Source organism: Eretmochelys imbricata, chromosome 2 (genome assembly GCF_965152235.1).
Source record: "Eretmochelys imbricata isolate rEreImb1 chromosome 2, rEreImb1.hap1, whole genome shotgun sequence".
Lineage (NCBI taxonomy): Eukaryota > Metazoa > Chordata > Testudines > Cheloniidae > Eretmochelys > Eretmochelys imbricata.
Genome location: NC_135573.1, coordinates 138,271,236 through 138,292,491, shown reverse-complemented (window position 1 = coordinate 138,292,491; position 21,256 = coordinate 138,271,236). Strand labels below are relative to the sequence as shown.

General features: G+C 43.2%; 1 protein-coding gene across 1 annotated transcript in view; it reads right to left on the bottom strand.

The window, feature by feature from the left end:
• Positions 1-397: 397 nt before the first annotated feature.
• Positions 398-21,256, bottom strand: part of DNAH5 (dynein axonemal heavy chain 5) — a 308,983-nt gene continuing 288,124 nt past the window's right edge. The window contains exons 78-80 of the mRNA XM_077809166.1: positions 17,402-17,633; positions 13,028-13,175; positions 398-458 (exon numbers count right to left, since the gene is read on the bottom strand). Coding sequence (XP_077665292.1) covers positions 398-458; positions 13,028-13,175; positions 17,402-17,633 — 441 coding nt within the window. The remainder of the gene's footprint in view (positions 459-13,027; positions 13,176-17,401; positions 17,634-21,256) is intronic.

The following is a 21,256-nucleotide window of genomic DNA, read 5'->3' as shown; positions in this document are numbered from 1 at the left end:
TGAAGCAAGTATATATCTGTGGAAAGTAGTTTGGTGCAAACTATTGAGAAGCAGAGACGGGGGGGTATTGTGTTGCCAGAGAGTGAGACCAGTTTACAGCAAGGAATACTCCAATTTAAGTTTTCTATCCTAAAAAGGGACATATTGTCTCTCCAAGTTATATACGTTGTTTTTATATTTGGCAGTGGTGTTTGTGGATCTATAATGATAAACTATGAATCTATCAAAAATATTGTATAGTCTGGAGATTTATTTAAAATTAACAGCCACCAACTCACGTTAAACTTGACTTAACAATGTGTATGAAGCTTTTTCCCAAACTGTAGTTCTCTAACTTTTTTTTCTGCGCAAACGTTTTTGTCCTTTAATGGAAACTTTAAAGATGAAATAATTTTTTTCAACTGCAGTCAAACATCTGTTTATTTTCAATGTCCTTGCCAAAGCCGGATATATAGCACCTTCAGATAATAAAAATAGAAATTGAGACATCTACTTCAGTTGAGTGATCACAACAGGAATAATGCTATCATTCATAAATTAAGGTGTGAATATCTGCTTCAAATATTAGCTCTAATTGGCAAAATATTACACATGCTTATTACGCTTATTGAGAGTCCTGCTGAGGGAAACAGCAGGAGCTGCAGCTCTGCTTTGAAACTGACCCTCAAATGAGCTCCAGTCTGAATGGCTGAGACGAAACAACCCCAGAAAAATGCTCCTCTTTTAAACTACAAAGAAGAGGGGGAAGCTTTATGTCTTCAACATTTGTAAGTCTTCTCTCCCCTGCCTCTCCTCCTCCCTCTCCCCATCAATAATATTTACAGCAAGGAATGCACCTCTAAACTGTCAGATTGGTAGCATCCCTCAGCTGACAGAGTATATTTTAGGTTTAATTCTACCACTTCTGTTCACCAGAAACCTCTAAGACCCTGTAGATAACCCAAAGCTCTTCCCTAAGTTATGAACGGCACTCTCCCACTTCCGTTCCAATGCCATGTGCCAGGGCAAGTGACTCTCTAATGAGAGGGCTGGATGTAGCTCCCTCCAGAGCTCATCAGCACTAATTCTTCAGTGAGTGTTATAGATTGAGCTCCCCTCCACCTTGAGGTGTTAAGTGAGCTGCCTTCACAGCAAATGTTGCCATCGCGCTGGCCGGGTGGCTTATATCCCAGACTCAGACTCCTAGTTCAAACTAATATTAATCTAAGGTATTCAGTATTAAACAACAAACTTGCTTCTGATTAATCATTACATTTCTGAAGAGTGAATGTCTTTGTATGGGAATTTTGGAATTCTCAACACATTTTTAAAGTTATCTGTCAAAGGCAACACAACTTAAGTTTCATTATTTAATCAGTGGGCACATCTGTCTTCATAAAGATCAATACTTCTCAAAACTGAAGAGTTAATAAAATTATTTAATCCTAACTACAATGAAACATGCATGACCTGATTTCACTGATATCACCATTTGTAAAGGGCTATAGTTACCTAAATTATTTGTTTCTTCACCAACAGGCTTTTTTCTATTTTGTTAAAATGCTTGTATTTGAATGAAAGTTCAGAATAGAGAGAGAAATTAAACAGTAACTACTTGCATGTTGCTTGAATGTATGCACAAGATTTTTTGACTTTAGCCTTTTTTAAAGTCACCAAAGTTCCAGTTCAGGAAAGCACTGGAAATTAAGCACTTACTACTTAACTGCTTTGCTTAATCAGAACCTAAGCCATGGTATATGGCCAGCATTTTCATAATGTAAGTTATTGACCTGACATCTCGTTCATATTCATGGGAATACACTATTTTGAGAAAGCAGAATACAGGAATGTTTGGGGTTTTGTTTTAGCTTTAGGACAAATCCTGATGTCCTTGCTCAGTTTTTAGTCAAAATATTTAAATTCTTTAACAAGTAACATGCCTTGAAGCATTGTTTCTCCTCGTTTCAGAGGTCTATAATATAATATTTCAAATATAATAAGATTTAATCTGCTAAAATGTTTTAAGTGAGTGGAGATGACTGAAAATGCAGTCATCATGTTACTACATTCTCAATATGAGTGCTGACAAGCACTGGAAGAAAACTAGGATGCATTATCAAATTCAAATATTGATGTTAACTAGACATCAGGTGCCCAATGAAACTGTACTTCATCAGCTTTAAAAATGGGGGGACGGTTCTGGCCACCCAACACTGTAGTCAAGTGTTTGCCCTTGTCTTTAGGGCAAATTCAGCAATTGAGGAAGTCTTAAGTGTGAACATCACAAGTTTGTGTAACCTGAAGCTCAGCAGCAAATTGGAAAAAGCGTTTCAGATGTAGAAGAGACCTTCAATCTCTGTCCGAATATAGGCTTTTCTTTTAAAAAGTTATCTTTTTGCTCTCTGACAAGTGCCCCTAGGCCTCACAGTACTGATCCATGTTTGGAAAGGGTATCAGACCTGTGACTGGGGCAAATCTCTTCAACTATTCCGAGTGTTTCATTTACGAGGCTGCTCTGTCTGAGGCGACACGTGACAACCAAATACAGTCAACTGCAGGTTAGGAAACTAACTGAAGAATTTTAATAGTATAATTACACAAGGCTACTACAAACCAACATCAAGGCTATTCAAGGTTCACAGCAAAATTCATTTGGCTGCAGGGGCTTTAAATAAAAAATGAACAAGTTTGATGTTCAGTTGGAAATCACTAGATGCAGAGGATAAAAGTAGAGGAGTGGCCCTCACTCTGTTATACCTGACTGCATACGCTCATACAAATAATCCTGAGTCCCACGAAATGGGCAGCCAAGTTTGACAGTACAGCCTGAACCCCTTCCTGGTCAACTCAGCATGGCCTGAAATCCGAGCTAGGGATAACTAAGGTTGCTACAGATTCAACACATCCCAGTTTTACAGTGCTGTGTAGGTAGCTTGCATGGCATCTAAAGATCCCAAAGAACTGCACATTTGACATTTGTATCCACACACCCCCATTTTCCAACTGCAGCGTTGGGAACATGTTAGGAGTGTGGTTGAGGGAAGTGCCATGGCAGGAGATCTGCTGCACAGCAGAGACCCCTGGCCAGAGTGGTTCAGCTTAGCTCTGAGGCCACTTTAAGTTGTGCCTCTTATCCACCCCCAGGATCAACAAGAACAAAGGTAGTGTAAAGCCACACTGTTCTTCCCACCTTAGCTCCATGCTAAGCAGTGTGCCAGATCACAGGATTGGAGCAAATAATTTTGTCGCACAGAATACTAAACCTTCAGGTCCACAGCTACTTAGAACAGGATCCAAAGCCTCTTTAGGTGATCAACTGTCACTATTATTTCACCTTTGCCAGCAAAAGAGGCAGTTACTTACCTGTAACTGGAGGTTCTTTGAGATGTGTGGTCCCTATCTGTATTCCACTGATGGTTTACACATATGGGCCATGCACCTGGAAATGGAGAATTTGAAAGTAGTATCCGTTGGTCCGTGCCTGCACCCTGGTTCACCTCGTGCTTCCATCCAAAGCAATAAAGGCCAGGGCGGACCGACTACATCTGCAGTCCCTTCTCCACCGCGAATCCAGCAGATCCATAGCAGAGGGAAAGGACGGTGGGGCATGGGGAATACAGATAGGGACCACACATCTCAAAGAACCTCCAGTTACAGGTATGTAAGCTCCTCTTCTTCTGAGTGGTGGTCCCTATTGTATTCCACTGATGGTGATTAACAAGCAGTACCTAAGTCAGAGGAGGGTCTGAGGATGAGGATGGAGTGGTAGTGTGGAGACTGCCATGCCAAAGGAAGCATCCACCATTGAGTCCTGTAAAAAAGGCATAGTGCAGTGTAATGGTGTGTAGGGAACTCCACATGGCCTCTCTACATAGGTCAGTCAGTGGCACATTCTGAAGGGAGACTGAGGTTGAAGCCTGACCCCATGAAGTGAGCTTGTACTCCTGTAGGAGGAGGTAGGCCCAACAGTTGGTAGCAGAGTTTAATACGCCCCAAAGTCCATTTAGATTGTCTGGGTGGAGATGGTCTGTCCCTGGAGTCTCTTTTCTATTGCAATAAATAATCTAGGGGACTTCCTGATTGGTTTCGTTCTCTGCAGGTAGATGGCCAGAGCTTGTTGAATGTTGAGAGAATGGAGATGACATTCCTCTGCAGGTGCATATGGGTTTCAGATGTGAAATTGGGAAACCACCTTTGGTAAAAATTTAGAATGTAATTATTTGGAGACTTTATCTCAGTGGAAAACTGTGAACGGCTGGTCTGCCATCATGGCCCCAAGTTCATCCACTCTCCTCGTGGAAGTAACAGCAACAAGGAAGGAGACTTTCATAGAAAGGAGGGACATGGCATATGATGCTAAAGGCTCAAAGAAGGGCTTCATTAGCACAGAAAGAACAAAAACAAGTCCCATTGAGGTGCTACAGGTTGGACAGGTGGGACGGTTCTGATAAGCCCCTTCCAGAATCTAGCGGTTAATTGGTTTGTGAAGATAGAGAAACCTTCCACAGGAGGGTGGAACATGCTGATTGCTGCCAGGTTTACTTTCAAGGAGCTGAGGGTGAGACAGGGATGAATTTAGCAACAGCATGTAGTCCACTATGAGGAGGATCCCCACTGATTCTGATGGAGTGCCTTTTTGTTGAGCCCATGATGAAAAACATCTCCACTTGACCCAGTACCAATGTCTGGTGGAGTCTTTTCTGCTACTAGAAAGGATGTTCCAAACTGCTGAAGAGTATATTTGGTCTAAGGCAGATGCCCATCCAGATATCACGTTCTGAGGTGTAGTGCATGTGGATTGGGATGTCTTATTTTGCCTTTGCACTGGGTCAGCAGATCTGGGCAGATGGAAATGGGAATCCATGAGCATGATGACATGTGGAGAAAGTTGGGGAACAAGAATTATCTGCGCAGGTGGGGGGCAATCAGAATCACCGTCTATCTCATCAAGTTTTGTGTAGTATCTGAGATAAGAGTAGTAGTGGAGGAAAAGCATAGTTGAGTTGGTCTGACCAGGGGAATAGGAGAGTGTCCCCCTAGGAGCAATGGCCAACGGCTTCCCTAGAGCAGTATGTTGAGCATTTGCTGTTCACCTGTGACACAAATAAGTCTCTGGTTGGGGTCCCCCAACCAGAAGATGTAATGTACTATTGAAACAAAGTTCCCATTCATGGTCGATTGCAAAATGTCTGCTGAGTGAGTCTGTGAGTACATTCTGTGCCCTGGGAAGACAGGCTGCAGATAAGAGGATCTGATGGTTGATGCACCATGTCCAAAGATTGATCACCTCTGTGCATAGCATGGGGGACATCGTGCCGCTCTGTTTGTTGATGTAAGAAACAATGTTGGTGTTATCTGACATGATGAGGAAATTATGGGAGCGGATGAAAGGAAGGAAGGATTGTCATGCTCTTCTCAAGACTCGGCGCTCCAGGGTGCATCCTGGATTCTCTGGCAGTCCATGTTCCTTGAGCCATGTGGTCATCAAGATGCACCCCCCAGCCAACCAGGGATAAGTCTGTGATAATCATCTTGTCTGGGGAGGAGGGAAGAAAGGGAACTCTCACACAAATGCGATGTGGCTCTGTCCACCACTGGAGGGATGATAGTACCACAGAAGGAACTATCAGCATGGAATTCATGGAGTGGCAGTTTGGCGAGTAAACGGACTGGAGCCACGTCAGAAGGCAGTGAAGGTGGAGACGTGTGAAGAGGGTTACGTACGTACACGAGGCCATGTAGGCTAAAAGGGACAGGCAGGTCCTGGCTAGTACATATGGATTGCTCATGACATAAAAGTCATGATGCCACTCATTGCCTGGAACCTGTCTGTTGGTAAGTATAATCGCACTGTGACTGAACTTACTGTAGCCCATATGAAGTCCAGAGACTGTGTGGGGTCTAGAATTGATTTCTCGACATTGACACTGACTCCAAGGGATGAAAGAAGGTTGAGCAACACAGAGGCTGATGTGTGGGCTTCTTGCCTGGACCGCGTGGCTAGAAGCCAGTCATCAAGATATGGAAATATGAGGATACCATAATGTTTGACATTGGCCATTGCAACGGACAAAAATTGGAGAAGACTCTGGGAATAGTGGCTATCCTGAAGGGGAACACTCTGTACTGGAAATGGTGGATGCCCACTGTGAATCTCAGGAAACATCTGTGGGCTAGATGGATATTGATGTTAAAATGAGTCCTTCATATTGAGATTCATAAACCACATGCCTTTCTCTAAGGATGGGATAATCACTGCTAGCATGACCATACAAAACTGGAGTTTCTGGATGAAGCAGTTGAGATGCTGGAGATCAAGGATTTCTTCTAAGGTATCAGGAAGTTAGTCGAGTAAAACCCCATTCCCTGATATTCCAGAGGGATGCATTCTACCACTCCTCGTTGTAATAAGGAGTTTGCCTATTGGGCAAGAATGCAGACATGAGAGTGGTCCCTGACGGCGAAGGCAGTCTTGGACAAGGTAGCATGATAAACTTGATTGTATAGCCATGGTGGATGATGGTTCAACACCCATTTGTCCATTGTTATCACACTCAAGTATGGGAAAAAAATGCTAAGTGACCCCCAAAGGGGGTGGGAGGATCATGAGGTTGTTGGCATAGTGGTTGCTGGCTCTTGGGATTGCATCAAAAATACCTCTTAGCTGGTGGTTGTAGCTGCAACATTGAAGCCTGCAAAGACGTGAGAGCTCTATGTCTTTTGGTGTTTCCTCAGAAGCTCATAAAATTTCTGATGGTAGAATTGAGTGGAAGGTTGGTGGTGGAATTTGCGCTTCAGGGCTGGAGTGTAGATGCCCAGCTAGTGAAGGGTGGCTCTGGAGTCTTTGAGGGTAAGCAGTGCTACATCTGTCTTTTGATTAAAGAGACAGGATTCATCAAAAGGGAGGTCTTCAACAGTGTTCTGTACCTCCCTAGGGAACCCAGAAGAATTGAGTCAAGACACCCTATGCATAACTATGCATAACTATGGCCATAGCCATGACCCTGGAGGAGGAGGTATCTGCGTCATCCACTGCCAACTGGAGAGCCGTTCTGGCTACCCGTTTCCTCCTCAATGAGTGCCTGAAAATGAGCCTGATCGTGTTGTGGCAGGCTATAAGTAAAATCAGCGAATTTACTGTAATTTAGGAAGTCGTACTTGGCTAGTAACATTTGATAGTTCACAATCCTGACTTGTCGGCTAGATGAGGAGGATACCTGGCACACCAAAAGGTCCAGACACTTGCCCTCTTTATCAGGTGGTGTATATCAAGGGTGTTTTTGTTTGGCTCGCTTATTCGCAGCCTGGATGATTATGGAGTCAGGAGCAGGGTGACAAAAGAGGAACTCAGACCCCTTGGCAGGAATGTAATAATGCTTTTTGGCCCCTGTTGGGTAGCCATGCACATGGCCAGGATGTGCCATAATGTTCTGGAGGGCTCCAGAATCGCTTTGTTAAATGGTAGTGCAATTCTGGATGGTCCCGAGGTGTGGAAGATATCAAGCAGCTTATGTTGGGGGTCTTGAATTTCTTATAAGGGAATCTGGATTTCCCCCGAGACTCTCCACAACAGTTCCTGAAATTGTCTAAAGTCATCCGGTAGGGAAGGGGATGCTGCAGTCACCACTTTGTCCAGAGATGAAGAGGGAAATCCCGCCGGTTCTGGCAACTCTACTAGGACTAGACTAAGCGGTTCCTCCTCTACCACTGGATCACAGTGCCTGCTAGAAGGGTTCCTTAAGAGGGAGGCAGGTGAGCATTCCCGTGCGGATCAGGCAGGTTCTGGGGGGCTGGGGGTATTGGGACCTGAGTCCCCAATATGGCCAATAGGCTGGATCCAAAGGAGATTGTGGTAGTTCCCATGGCATGGGGTACCAGTGACTCCACACTGGTTGACGTGGTAGGTGCTGCCTGGACATGACAGTCTCCATGAAGGCATATAGGGGTGATATGACATGATCTTTCTTCTCCTAGTTCTGATTCACTGGAGGAGGAGAAGGCAGACTCCAGTTCCAACGGCAGTACTGTCAAAGCTCGTGTAAGGATGTAGAGTACTGGTGCTGATAGTGAGGGGTCACATACCGCAGGCATAGCCCGTGATGGAGATATGATTTCTCAAGAAGTGGAGGGATAACGGACGAAGTGCCTCCGGGTCCAGCAAGGCGAACATGTCCTGAGGCACAGTTATGGTGCTGGATCTCCCCAATGTAAGAAGCACTCTTTTCTTCAGGTACCGGTACCAGTGCTGTGGTCTGTCCTGGAACAGGAGGATCCCGCATTTTGGGGGGTGCTGGTGATGGCGGTACTGATAGATTGGTGCTCAGAACCACCAGATCCCATTGCTTGTGGGACTTTTTCTCATGCTATGGGACTTAGCATGTGCTCTGTCCCCATGCCTCAGACATATGGGAAGAGCGTCCATCTGGCTTAGAGGAAGACTTAAGCTGTGTCTATACTACCACTTACGTCAGTATACCTTATGTTGCACCCCTGTGAGCAACATACCTTACATCGACCTAAGCACCAGTGTAAACAGTGCTATGTCAGCAGGAGAGCTTCTCCCGCTGTCACAGTTGCTGCCGCTCACTGGGGGTGGATTAAGTCGATGGGAGAGCTCTCTCCCATCCACTTAGAGCGGCTCCAGTAGAGAGCTTACAGCGGCGCTGCTGCATCGATGCAACTGCACCGCTATAAGCTCTCTAGTGCAGCCATAGCTTTAGTCCCATGCTTATGAGTATGCTTCCCTACCTCCTGACTAGGCCCCGTCAAGGGGTCCATGGGGTGGTTGCGCTGGCTCCGAATTCGGATGCGGCAGTGGGAGGTGCGCTCCCCGCTGTGTCAGGCTGATGTACAGGGGGTGTTCCCAACCCTGGGTCCGAGTGAGGTCTCATGGCAAGCTCCATGAGGTGCTCTTGGGGGAAAAGGGCAGAGCCTTCTTGGGTGTGTGTGGGGGAGGACTGGCAAGTACTGTACCTGGATACGACATAAGCTTCCCCCAAGTGGTAGAGGCAATGTTTGTAGTCATCACTGACCGACAAGGAGCACAGGCAAGAGGTGCAGAGTTTAAAGCCCAGAGTTCTGGGCATAGTCTGGTACCTGCACATGGGTATCTGGGCTGGAGAGGTAGTAAAAAAAACAAACAAACCTAAAGCTATCTAAACTAAGTACTAAAACTACAATAAAACTGGCAAAACTTCTACAAAACAGGTAAAACTATGCACCTTATCTTATTTAAAAGTGTGTCACAGACAAGGACAATGGAAGTTCTGACCCAGACCATGGGACAGTGAGAAGGAATTGGAGACGCCGTCAGTCCACCCCTCTCTTCATTGTCTCGGACAGAATCACAAGGCAAACTGTAAACCATCAGTGGAATACAACTGGGACCATCACTCAAAGAACAGTCTCTTCCACACACTTTTCCCACATTGTGACTATCTGTCTAGATCTCCTGGAAGGATTTCTGGAAAATGAATTTCAACAAAGCTTGGCAAGCAATAATTTCAAGCTGTTCTCTATTCACAGTATCTTACTCTGATCTTTCACGCTCACAGCATTATCTTGTTGTGGAAACAATCTTCTGCTTCTAGTTGACATCCTCCCAACATGCACTAAAGGATCTCAAGGCAAAATTGGGGCATTAAGCAGAATTATGCATTTAATTACTGTCCACCTGCCCAGATGAGAAGCTTGCAGGAAAAGACAGTGACAGCGACAAAAGTTACATGCTAAACATGCAAAAATTTAGGAAATGGAGGGGCGGATTCCCTGAGTTAAACAAGTCCATTGACTACCATGCAGTTGCTCCTGATTTACATCAACATGAGAGGTGTATGAAGTCCAGAAAGGTTTTGTTTTATTTAAAGCACAGCACAGGGGTACATAATTAAAGCTAACTGTTAAAACAGATTATAAGCATGTTGCTAGTGCTACAAACCCTTACCCAATGTGCATGGCTTACCACGATTCTGCGGCCAACACCGCAAAACCCAAGTCTGGCCATAGAAATTAGTTAAAAGCTGGAAGCATTCCTTCTTCCCTCTCCCTCCTTTCTCCCTTCCTCTGTTGGCTTTTGAGGTGCTGGTTAATGCTCCTTAAACTCATTTCCTTGTGTTTGGATATATGAGTAATTATTCAATTTATAAGGAAAGGCCATCAAAGTCTTATGTTACCTATTTGCATGCTTCACAAACCATATTCACCTCAACAATTTCAAATCACTTCAGAATACACATTTTCTGTTTTTCCTTTGTCTATATACACTATTGACGTTGAACGCTAACTTAGCTGTTATTGTAGATCATGTATATGGTGTGCAGCAAAAAAAAAATGTACAGCAAAACCAAACATAATTAAGAGGGAGGAGAGAACAGCAAAAGAGTAGAGCAGAACAGGAGGGAGATGGAAGACTGGGGAAGGAGATAAAGAATGAGGAGAGGAGGGTATTGACTAGAAGGAGACAAAGTGCAAGGAGGTGGAGCTTGAAAAGAAGCAGCAAAGGTGATAGGAAAGAGGAAAAACATGATACTGAAAACTGAGTTAGATTCTCTAGTAGTCAAAAAATGAAAGTTACATCACCACCCAACTTCATGCTTCTTGTTTGCATAACTGAGTTCTAAAGTTTCATGATGCTAACAATGTTAAATAAAACAGCCAGAAATTGCCAAGTTTGTAAGCATTTCCCTTAACTATGCTCTGGCCAGTACAAGTGTTTAAATAAATCGAAGGATTTAGGATGGAGGGGGTTCAGAATCATACTTACATGTACTAATATTGCAGCAGTGCAATATTAATCCTTTTATCCTCCTATAGTTGAGCGTGTTGCAGATACAATCTACACACAGCCATATTAATACACAGACAGTGTGACTGAAGTATTAGGGATCTCTAGCAGCCTTGCCCGTAGAGATTCCACTACACCATGAAATATTGCAAAAAATAAAATACATTCAGGTTCCTCCGAGTTATTGAATATCGACTAACATTTAAGATATTAGTAAATTAATAATGTACATTTTGAAGTGAAACAGTGTGATTGTATTATAGAAGTGAAATGTTACAAGTATCCCTTCCCCATTAAAACACCAAATACAACCATTCTAAAATAGGTTTTTAATACTTGTTTTGTAATACTGTGAAAGGTTGTCCTTAGATCATCAATGAAAAGAGATGCAATATTTTTTACATTTTTATATAAGATCAAATTATGTATCTACTGAAACAAAAACAGAATCAAACCTCCACCAAATGCTTCCTTGTGTTGAAATGAAAACCTGCTTTTTCCCCAAAGCATTTATGTAAGGCAGATCCACTGTGCACTGTTGGCCCATCCTGTTATGTATTAGAGCTCCTGCTACTACTGAAGCAGTAGTCTCCCACATGTGACCTTGATCTATTGCAGACGACCATGAGACAACTGACCAGCCTCAACAAAGATCCAAGAGCTCTGTGCTGAAAAACAAAGGCACTTTATATGTGAAGACAGAGTGCAACTGACTAGTATTGCCTACATTTCTCCCTGCAGCCAGCTCCCACTGTGAAATGTTTCTATGGTAGATGAAAAGTCAACAAGGCTGCAGTAAGACAGGCAGAAAAAAAGGAAGGAAGATAGAAAAGGAGGGGACATGAAAGCAAAATGCTGCAAAATGAGAGCAAAGCAAAAGTAACAATGGTGGCCTTAATGTTGGTACCCTGCATAAAGTTTTCCCTCCAACATAAGAACGGCCATACTGAGTCAGACCAAATGTCTATCTAGCCCAATATCCTGTCTTCCGACAGCGGACAGTGCCAGGTGCCCCAGAGGGAATGAACAGAACAGGTAATCATCAAGTGATCCATTTCCTGTTACTCATTCCCAGCTTCTGGCCAACAGAGGGTAGGGACACCACCCCTGCCCATCCTGGCTAACAGCCATTGATGGACCTATCCTCCATGAATTTATCTAGTTCTTTTTTTAAACCTGTTATAGTCTTGGCCTTCACAACATCCTCCGGCAAACAGTTCCACAGGTTGACTCTGCGTTGTGTGAAGAATTACTTCCTTTTGTTTGTTTTAAACCTGTTGCCTATTAATTTAATTTGGGACCCCTAGTTCTGGTTTTATGAGAATACTCCAAATACTCATGGCCCACAGTTCTCAGAATAGAAAATAAGACTTTTCTGGTAAACAATTTTTAAATGAATTTAGTGCATTACTGAGCCAGAATGACAGCAAAGTCGTATGTTAAGTAAGGCATAAGGAGGAAATGCTAGCTTCCCACACTGAACTAACAGCCTCCCTACCTCTAGGTGCTAAAAGAATGAATGCCCATTCCATTTTTACCCTCTCTGCTGAGACTCCCATGAGATTCATATTTGTTAGGGTGATAGCCTCTGTGATTTGCACACCTGTCCAGGTAGGAATTGGACTGACGCTACCAAGTCATTTCACACAAACCACCAAGCAGCAATCAGACTGCATACCACTTTGCATTTAGCACTGACCTAGGGCCGGATTCAGACTGGTCCTCACTAGAAAACTGAGTAATTTGGAATACGATATTGAGAAGTTGCGCTAACTAACACAATGTTTAACACACCTTAGCTGTCAGCATTGACAGGACTTGTGTGCTTAACACTTTAATCTAGTTGCAGATAAGCATGGCTGGAAGGACAGCATTAGCCATGACCAGCTGACAATGCTTAAGATAGCCAGCCCATTTACAGTCATGGCAATGTTGTGTTTAACACAGCATTTGTTCAAATGACCCAATTTTCTAGTGAAAACAAGCCCTGAGAGGTGACAAGGAGGGGGTATAGTCAGTCACTTGAGCCATCCAGTCCCAAGAGGCTTATCTTTTAGTACATGTCTTTAGCCCACTAACTAACTTCTAATAGATAAAGCAGGAGTGGAATACAGGAGGAGGACAACTACCAAAAAGAAAAATCTGTGATCCATCATCAGGTTCATTCCTCATTAATGTTCATGTTAAAATTATGTGCAGAAAAAAATCTCTTAAAATCCTGGTGAGAAACACTGAGGGGGAAAGTGAAGATTGATTTAACATTACTTGACATCACACAGAAGTGCTACCCCACGCAGTATCCAATGCTCTGGAGGCTGGACGGTTTTAAGGTCCACAGCAGCAATGTAATTCAGGTCTGTTCGAAGTGGTTTTTTGTAGATTGGACATGAGTACAGACGAGGATCTTTTGAAGCTAGGAAGATGGAGGAAAAAACACACATGAAAAGATGCCCTGGGAAATGAGGCTGAACAGATAGGATGTTAGAGAGCAGAGCACAACCTTAACAGAAATATAAATACATCAAGTCAAAGTTCAGCAGCAGATAGCTCTTCTCAACAAAAGCAAAGGAAGTTCAGTTAATAACACACTGCTCACTTTTTTGCTCCTATTTTCAAAACATATCACATACAGTACCATGTGGAGCTCTTGTAAGTTTGGGATTTAGTATTAAACTACAGTACTTTGACAGAGTAAGAAGTTTAAATGAGCACCCTGCAGTGACTAGGATGCTGGCAGTTTCACCCTTCCACTCAACTTTTCTATTTTTGAATGTTTCATGCTGACACATCAAGATGTGAAAATTACCTTATTAAAATCTATTAATCTATTTTGAAATACCATTAGTAAGAGATTTTTTTCAGTACAATTAAATTATTTACACGCTGCAGAAGTATGCATTGTCAACCGATATTCTTCACTGTAAAACTGGGACAAAATATTCCAGGTTTGATTACTATATAAGTGTTTGTAATTCAGTATCTCAGCTGGTTTTTAATTTGCTTTTTAATATAATAATGATTGTTTTCAGCTTACAGGATCAGAGCCTTATTTGTCTATCAAATTGTCTTTTTGTAAGTAATACAGTTTATGATAATAAGACTTCTATTTCTTTCTTCCCAAACATCTGTAGAGTTCAAACTGTGCTAAACAGATTCATTCAATTTAGTGTTAAATTGTTCCCAGGCTGAGATCCTGTGTGTCAATCAGTTTGAAATAATTTTTATGGTTAGGTTGTAAGCTCCTGCAAATAGTAATTTATACTGAAAATACTGATAAACTGCATATTATAGGCATTTGGAATGTTACACTTGGTTAAGCAAATGACATACACAAAAAGAGCATGCCACGTACTGTCAGAGAAGATAAGCTATAAACATGGAATTCTGATAGCAAAGCACAGGAAACATAGCCTGTAAGCAGACTGTCTCTAACAGCTAAATGATTTGATATGTTTTCAGCTGTTTTCTGTGGGATTTGATTTCCTACTGCCTCCTTTATTTGCAAACATTAAAAATTCAGTTCCACAAAGCAGAATGGCCTCGACTTCTGTTCTCCAGCTTATTAGTCTGCACTCTATTCTGACATGTCTTTTCCTCTTTGGTGACCCCAAATGTCATCCTTCACTAGCTCTTTTCTATCCTTTCACTTGGCTTCTGTTTGCTCAAGCAAATCCCCTCCACAGAACATCAGGGTTGCGGCATTTATGTGTACAATCAACACCTAGGTATAACACAGTGGTTCCTAAGAACGTTGTTAAATCAGTTCATTCCTGTAGTATTCAGGATGAATACTACCATGTGAATACTAGCATGTGTTCTCAGGGCCAGATTTAGGGGCAGGTAATCAAGGCAACTACCTAGGTTACTGGGCTCAGGGTGCTGGTTTTGTTGTTAGCAACAAAAGGGAAAATAGAATGTTTGAAGAAAAATGTTTCAGGTATTCCATATGTGGATTAATTTTTCACTAACCAGAATGTTCTGGACCTCTGTAGAATCTCATGGAACCTTCCCAACTTTCTGAAAACTACCTTTTCCTTGAATCTCTTAGGATGTTGTCAGCCATGCCCTCGTGGGTATATAAGGGGTGGGGAGTCTCCAGTCAGTCAGTAAGATATAAGAATGAAGTGAAGTGACGTGAGAGCCCAGCTGTGATACTGTGAACTTTGTTTTACTGTGTAATTGTGAAAGTGTACTTGTGTTTTAAAACTTGAAGAGTGTAATTAGCGACTAAAAAAGGACATATTTAATGAGACGCCAGAGATATCTATCAAACCCCTATCTACGCAACAATATAAAAGAACTACTGTTACTTCTTTTGCCATGCTTAACATGTAATGTTTGATGACTTTCTACCACTGCAGAACATAGACTTTTGCTCTCCTAATACTGTGTTTTCTCCTGTAGAAAATAAAAGATGCCCTCAAAGAAGCCTTCAGGAGTTCAGTATAGGAACCAAAAAGCTCAATTGCAATCTAGTTTGCAGCAAGGGACAAATTTGAGGGGAAAATATCTGGAACAGAACAACATAGACTGGGCTTTAGGCAATAGTGATCGTCCCAGTGCAGAAGAAATTGAGGAGCGAAGCGTAAATGATAGCAGTCCTATTTCTAAGAAATTAGCAGATTTACCTGAAGAGAAGGAATGGTGGCATAAAGGAGATTGATGACAAAGAAGAATGTGGCTCACATGAAAAGGAGAGAAACAATAAAAAAGAATCAGCCTCTCATGGTGACAGAAACAGCAGTGAGAAAAATTGCACACCACAAATCTATGCATCAGATCCTGCTTTATGGCTGGCGATCCTAAACTGTGCCGATATTTATTGTACAATTTTGAACAGGCTCGGCAAAACTGAGGATATGACATTTCTAATAAATGAGCAGAAGCAACATTTCTCAAAGTCAAACTGCAAAAGAGTGCTTGAAAATGTTAAGAAACTGAATCAGCTTTGGCTAATTTACTCAAAATCATCTCACAAGGCGTTCTGTTTTTGTTGCAAAATATTTGACAAAAATGTGAAATCATTGCTTGTTCTTTCCAGGTACAATTACTTGCATAACTTAGTTGATGCTCTGAAGCAACATGAAAAGCAACAACTGGCCATTTTACAGCCTACTCCAAATGGATGGAGGTCAAGTCCAGGCTCAAGCTGAACAAATGCATAGACGCAGAAAACCAGTGCATTATTAATGTAGAAATCCAACACTGGAGGAACATGCTACAGCATCTGATCTCAATTACCCTTTTCCTTGCAAAGAATAATTTGGCTTTCCGGGGCTCGTCGGATAAGTTGTTCACTGAACATATTAGTAATTTCTACGGTTGGTAGAGCTCCTTGGGAAATATGACGATGTCATGCGTGAACACCTACTCTGAGTAGTTCATAAAGAAGCTATGAACCATTACTGCAGCAAAACAATTCAAAGATAATTGACCGACCTTATGGCAAGGAAGGTGCTTGATAACATATTGATACGGCTCAACAAAGCAAAGGATTACACCATAATAATGGACTTCACTCCCAACATTAGTCACAGTGAAAAGATACCATTTACAGTAAGATTTGTTACTATCACCTACTGTAACACTATAACACTGGTCCACCCAATATTGGTGCATAGTTCAATTACTTAATGTTAGTACATTTAAGTTACTCTTAACATTAAAAAGTTTCTATAAGCTTAGAGGAAACTTTTTTTGGGGGGGAGGACTTATAATAAATACCGATTTACAGATTCTAGCATGCAAATTTATTGTCTTACATGACAGGGATAAATCATGCATGCAAATCATGCATCAAAGTCATGAAATGGAATACAAATGCAATAAAAAATAAGGTATTCAAATGTTTAACAAATGGAGGAGGGGAGGCGCCGAAGACACTCCTTGCTGGGGGCGCCATTTGGTCTAGGGTCAGCCCTAACAACCCTATTGCAGAGTTGGAGCTTCATTCTTGTAAAGAAGCCTAAGTTATACATGTAGCTCCACTGATATTTTGGACTATCAGACAAATATTCAATGAAAAAAAGGATTCCTACTTAATTTACAATGCACTTCAGTATTTTAGGTAGTCCAAAAAACTGTGTAGGGAGGAGATAAAATGGTTTTTGCTTCCACTGTTATGCTGTAACACCACTACTGGGGTAGACCAGAATCCTGAGTCTTAAACATACATTTTGTTATACACTGAGAAATATGTAATATAATGGTTAAGCGTATTGGAAGTGAAGACAAAATGCTACAGTCTTCCAGAGGTAAAGAAGGTTAGGAATCATTTGTAATTGCATATATTCCAAAAATACAGCAACAACAACAGTATTGTGACATATGTTTATAACCTAATTAGAGGGTCAGTTTTCAAGGCAGGGACCATCTATTACTATTCATGAAATACGACTTCAAATCCTGATTGTATTCCAGTAGATCCTAGAAGCCCCCCCAAAATATAATATATTATAATTATATTTTGTGGGGGCTTCTAGGATCTACTGATATATATATATATATATGGCATTATGGATAGGCAATAACATAACACCACTATGCTCTGAAGAATTATTAACAATTGGTCAAGTATATGTAAAACAAATTAAAATTAAGCTGCTATAAATACAGCATAACCTGAAGCTAGTCACTTACTGTTGTTCTCTGCATAAATCCGTATGACAGGCATCATTTCAAAGAGCACCTTGGGCTTAGACTCAATGATTTTTAAATTTCTTCTGTCCCAACCAGCTCCTTCTAGATAGAGTCCATATACATAGACGCCCTCAGGGGGAGGAGTTGTGATGTCATCCTTCATCCACTTGGTGACTTCACTGCACAGTGCTACACTGTCAAGTGCCCACCCTTTGTTGGCTCGAGTTATTTCCTATTCAAAGCAACAATGAAGACTATGGGTAAAATTTTGAAGAGGGCCTATGATTTCAGACAATGATTTCAGTGCATAAAGGGCCATCCTTGAACTGCATTTTCACAAAAGTAATTACTTTAAATTATCATCAAAGCAAATATTTACCTTTTTCTCAGTACTCTCTATGATTAAAGCAGCATTATTTCCCTCTAGCTGAGCAGCAGGGTGTTCATTTCATAGCAAATTAAGTATTTTGCTGCCAACAACTCTTCTCCCTCCAAAAAAAATTCACTTTTGAGACACAAGTCATTTTTAGATTCATTTTCCCTTCCAGATAAATAAATAATGAAAAATGCAGTAAGAAGGTACCAGAGTTAAACAAGTCTGCCTTTTAAAGGTCAGTTTGCAGTGTTGTAGCTGTATCGGTCAGAGGATATTAGAAAGACAAGGTGGGGGAGGTAATATCTTTTATTGGAACAAATTATGCTGGTGAAAGAGACAAGCTTTCAAGCTTATACAGAGCTCTTCCTCAGGTCTGGGAAAGGTAGCTTATCTTAAAGGTCAGGACAGCATACAAAAAATAGTCTGACTATTTAGGCTGATTTTTCCTGGATGATATATTATTAAACAGAGGTCTGAACTAATTTATCTGTATGTGTGATTTTCCATTTTATATTTGTAACATTATAGCTCATTAACGTAAGTACTATGACTTAGGAGGAGAGCCATAAAACATCCAGTCAATGATATGGCTAACTGGCTTATCTGAGTGCGAACATTAAGAGTGACTGCTTCCTGGAAGAGTGGGAACATTAAGTGAACATATAATCATTGAGTAAAAGAGTCCTAAATCAACATGGTTATGTACTCTCTGGAACTACATGCAGTTCTGTTATTGGAGAACTCTGTCCTTTTTGGGGCATGAAGTGTGTCACTCCACTATATAAGGCTGGAAGGAGACTTTCTGCCATAAACCAGGCACAAAATGGAACATGGTAACCTTCGAGATTTGACTTGTGTTTAATTTTTCTTAAAGCGTGCAGTTTGTGTGTATTATTTACACTATATATTTTAAAAGGTCATTGTTGATTCCAAGATTTTTCTAACATATCTTATAATAAAAGCCTCTTATATCATCTGGTTGTTTGATTTGGGGAGATACTTGCTGAGGAAAGTGATTACTTACCAGCTTTCAGATCTGGAGAAAGGCAATAAAGTATGTTACAGTGCAGGGGTGCATTGTACTTTTGACCTCTCTTTCATTCACTCCCATAGGCATCCTTTGCAAGTGATACACCTAAATCTGCACTCTTCTCAAGAGTGGAATCCTGCAGTTCACCCCACTTTTAAGCTGAATCACCAGGTTACAGCATCTCCTGTATGCAAGAATTGTATTACCTTTGCAAGCTCGACTGGTTTCAGACCCTGCTACAGAATTCTCTCTAGGTGCTTAGGACCACCAGCTTGAAAAGACAGTTAACTTTTCCGTAATGAGCACTGGTGCCGGAAGCTTTCCCCCTAGCAGTACCCATACAGGGGGGAGCACCCCCCATGACCCCTGGAGTGGCGCCTGCCTGGCACGGTGTAAGGGGAGCTGCATGCCCCCCCACCCTCAGTTCCTTCTTGCCAGACAACTCTGACAGAGGAGAAGGCGGGTGGGATGTGGAATGGACATGAGCGACACATCTTGAAGAACACCAGTTACGGAAAAGGTAACTGTCTTTTATTCTTCGAGTGATTGCTCATGTGTATTCCACAATAGTGATTCCAAGCTATATCTGTTGGAGGTGGGTAGGAGTTCACAAGTTCCCAGAACAGAGGACAGCCCTGCTGAACCCGGCGTCATCCCTGGTTTGGGGGACGATAGTGCGAGGTGAACGTGTGAACCGAAAACCACGTGGCAGCCCTATAAATGTCCTGGATGGGGATGTGGGTCACGAAGGCAGCTGACGAGGCCTGCACCCGAGTCGAGTGTGCCCTCACAATGGGTGGCGGGGGGACACCCGCCAGCTCATAGCAGGAGCGGATGCATGAAGTGATCCAAATGGAAAGCCGCTGAGTGGAAATCGGCTGGCCCCTCGCGCACTCAGCTGAGGCGATGAACAGTTGCGAGGACTTTCTGAACGGCTTGGTCCGCTCGAAGTAGAGAGCCAGAGCCCACAGCACATCGAGCGTGTGGAGACGGCACTCCTCACGGGACACGTGAGGCTTGGGGCAGAGGACTGGTAGGAAAATGTCCTGATCCATGTGGTAGGCAGAGACCACCTTTGGGAGGAACGCAGGGTGTGGGCGGAGCTGGACCTTGTCCTTATGAAAGGCCATGTACGGCAGCTCGGAGGTCAGGGCCCTGAGCTCTGAGACTCACCTGTCTGATCCGATTGCAACCAGGAAGGCCACCTTCCATGAGAGGTGAGACCAGGAGCATGTGGCCAGTGGTTCAAACGGGGGCCCCGTGAGATGAGACAACACCATGTTTACGTCCCAGTGTGGGACCAAGGGTCTAGAGTACGGAAAAAGATGGTTCAAACCCTAAAAGAACCAGCCAGTCATAGCACAGAAAAATACCGTGTGCCCTTGCATCGGAGGATGGAAGGCCGATATGGCTGCCAGGTGTACCTTGACTGACAAGGGCGCCAAGCCCTGGGCCCTCAGGTGCAGGAGGTAATCAAGGATAATCTGGAGCGGGGCAGCCACTGGGGAGACACCCTGGTCCACCGCCCACCTAGAGAACCGGGACCACTTCGCCAAATAAGCGCAGCGAGTGGAGGGCTGTCTACTTTCAAGGAGGATGCGCTGAACCTGTTCTGAGCACATCCTTTCCTCTCCGCCTAACCACTGAGCAGCCTCAACGTGAGGTGAAGCGCCACGAGGCTGGGATGGAGGAGGCAGCCCTGGTCCTGAGAGAGCAGGTCTGGGCGGAGTGGCAACGGCCACGGCGGAGCTACCGCCAGGCCCATGACGGTCCCATATCAGTGCTGTCTGGGCCATGCCGGGGCAATCAGGAGGACCCAGGCCTTGTCTGTCTACCTTCTCCAGGACCCTGCTGATTAGAGGGAATGGGGGGAAAGGCGTAGAGAAGCTGGCCCTACTAGGACAGGAGAAAGGCATAGGAGATAGCGCCCCTTCCCAGACCCCCCCGGAGCAGAACCAGGGGCATTGCTGGTTCTGCCGAGTCTTGAATAGGTCAACCTGGGGAGTTCCCCATCTTTGGAAGAGCTGGTGGGCCAATTCCAAGTGGAGGGACCACTCGTGTTGCAAGGAAAAGTCCCTGCTCAAGCAATCCGTCCTCTCATTCCAGGAGGTAGGTGGAAAGCCTTCAGGTGGATGTTGTGGGCTATACAGAAGTCCCACAGCCTGAGGGCTTTGTGGCAGAGGATCGGGCCCCACCTTGCCTGTTGATATAGAACATTGAGGCTGTGTTGTCCGTGAGGACCCTGACTACCTTACCCTCCAGGTGCGAGAAAAAGGCCATGCACACCAGCCGGACCGCCCTGAGCTTCTTGATGTTTATATGTAAGGTCGGGTCTTGAGCTGACCACAGAACTTGGATCTGAGAGTTCCCCACATAGGACCCCCAATCCAGGTCCGATGCATCGGACACCAGCTTCAACGACAGGGCCCTGGCCCTGAATAGGACTCCT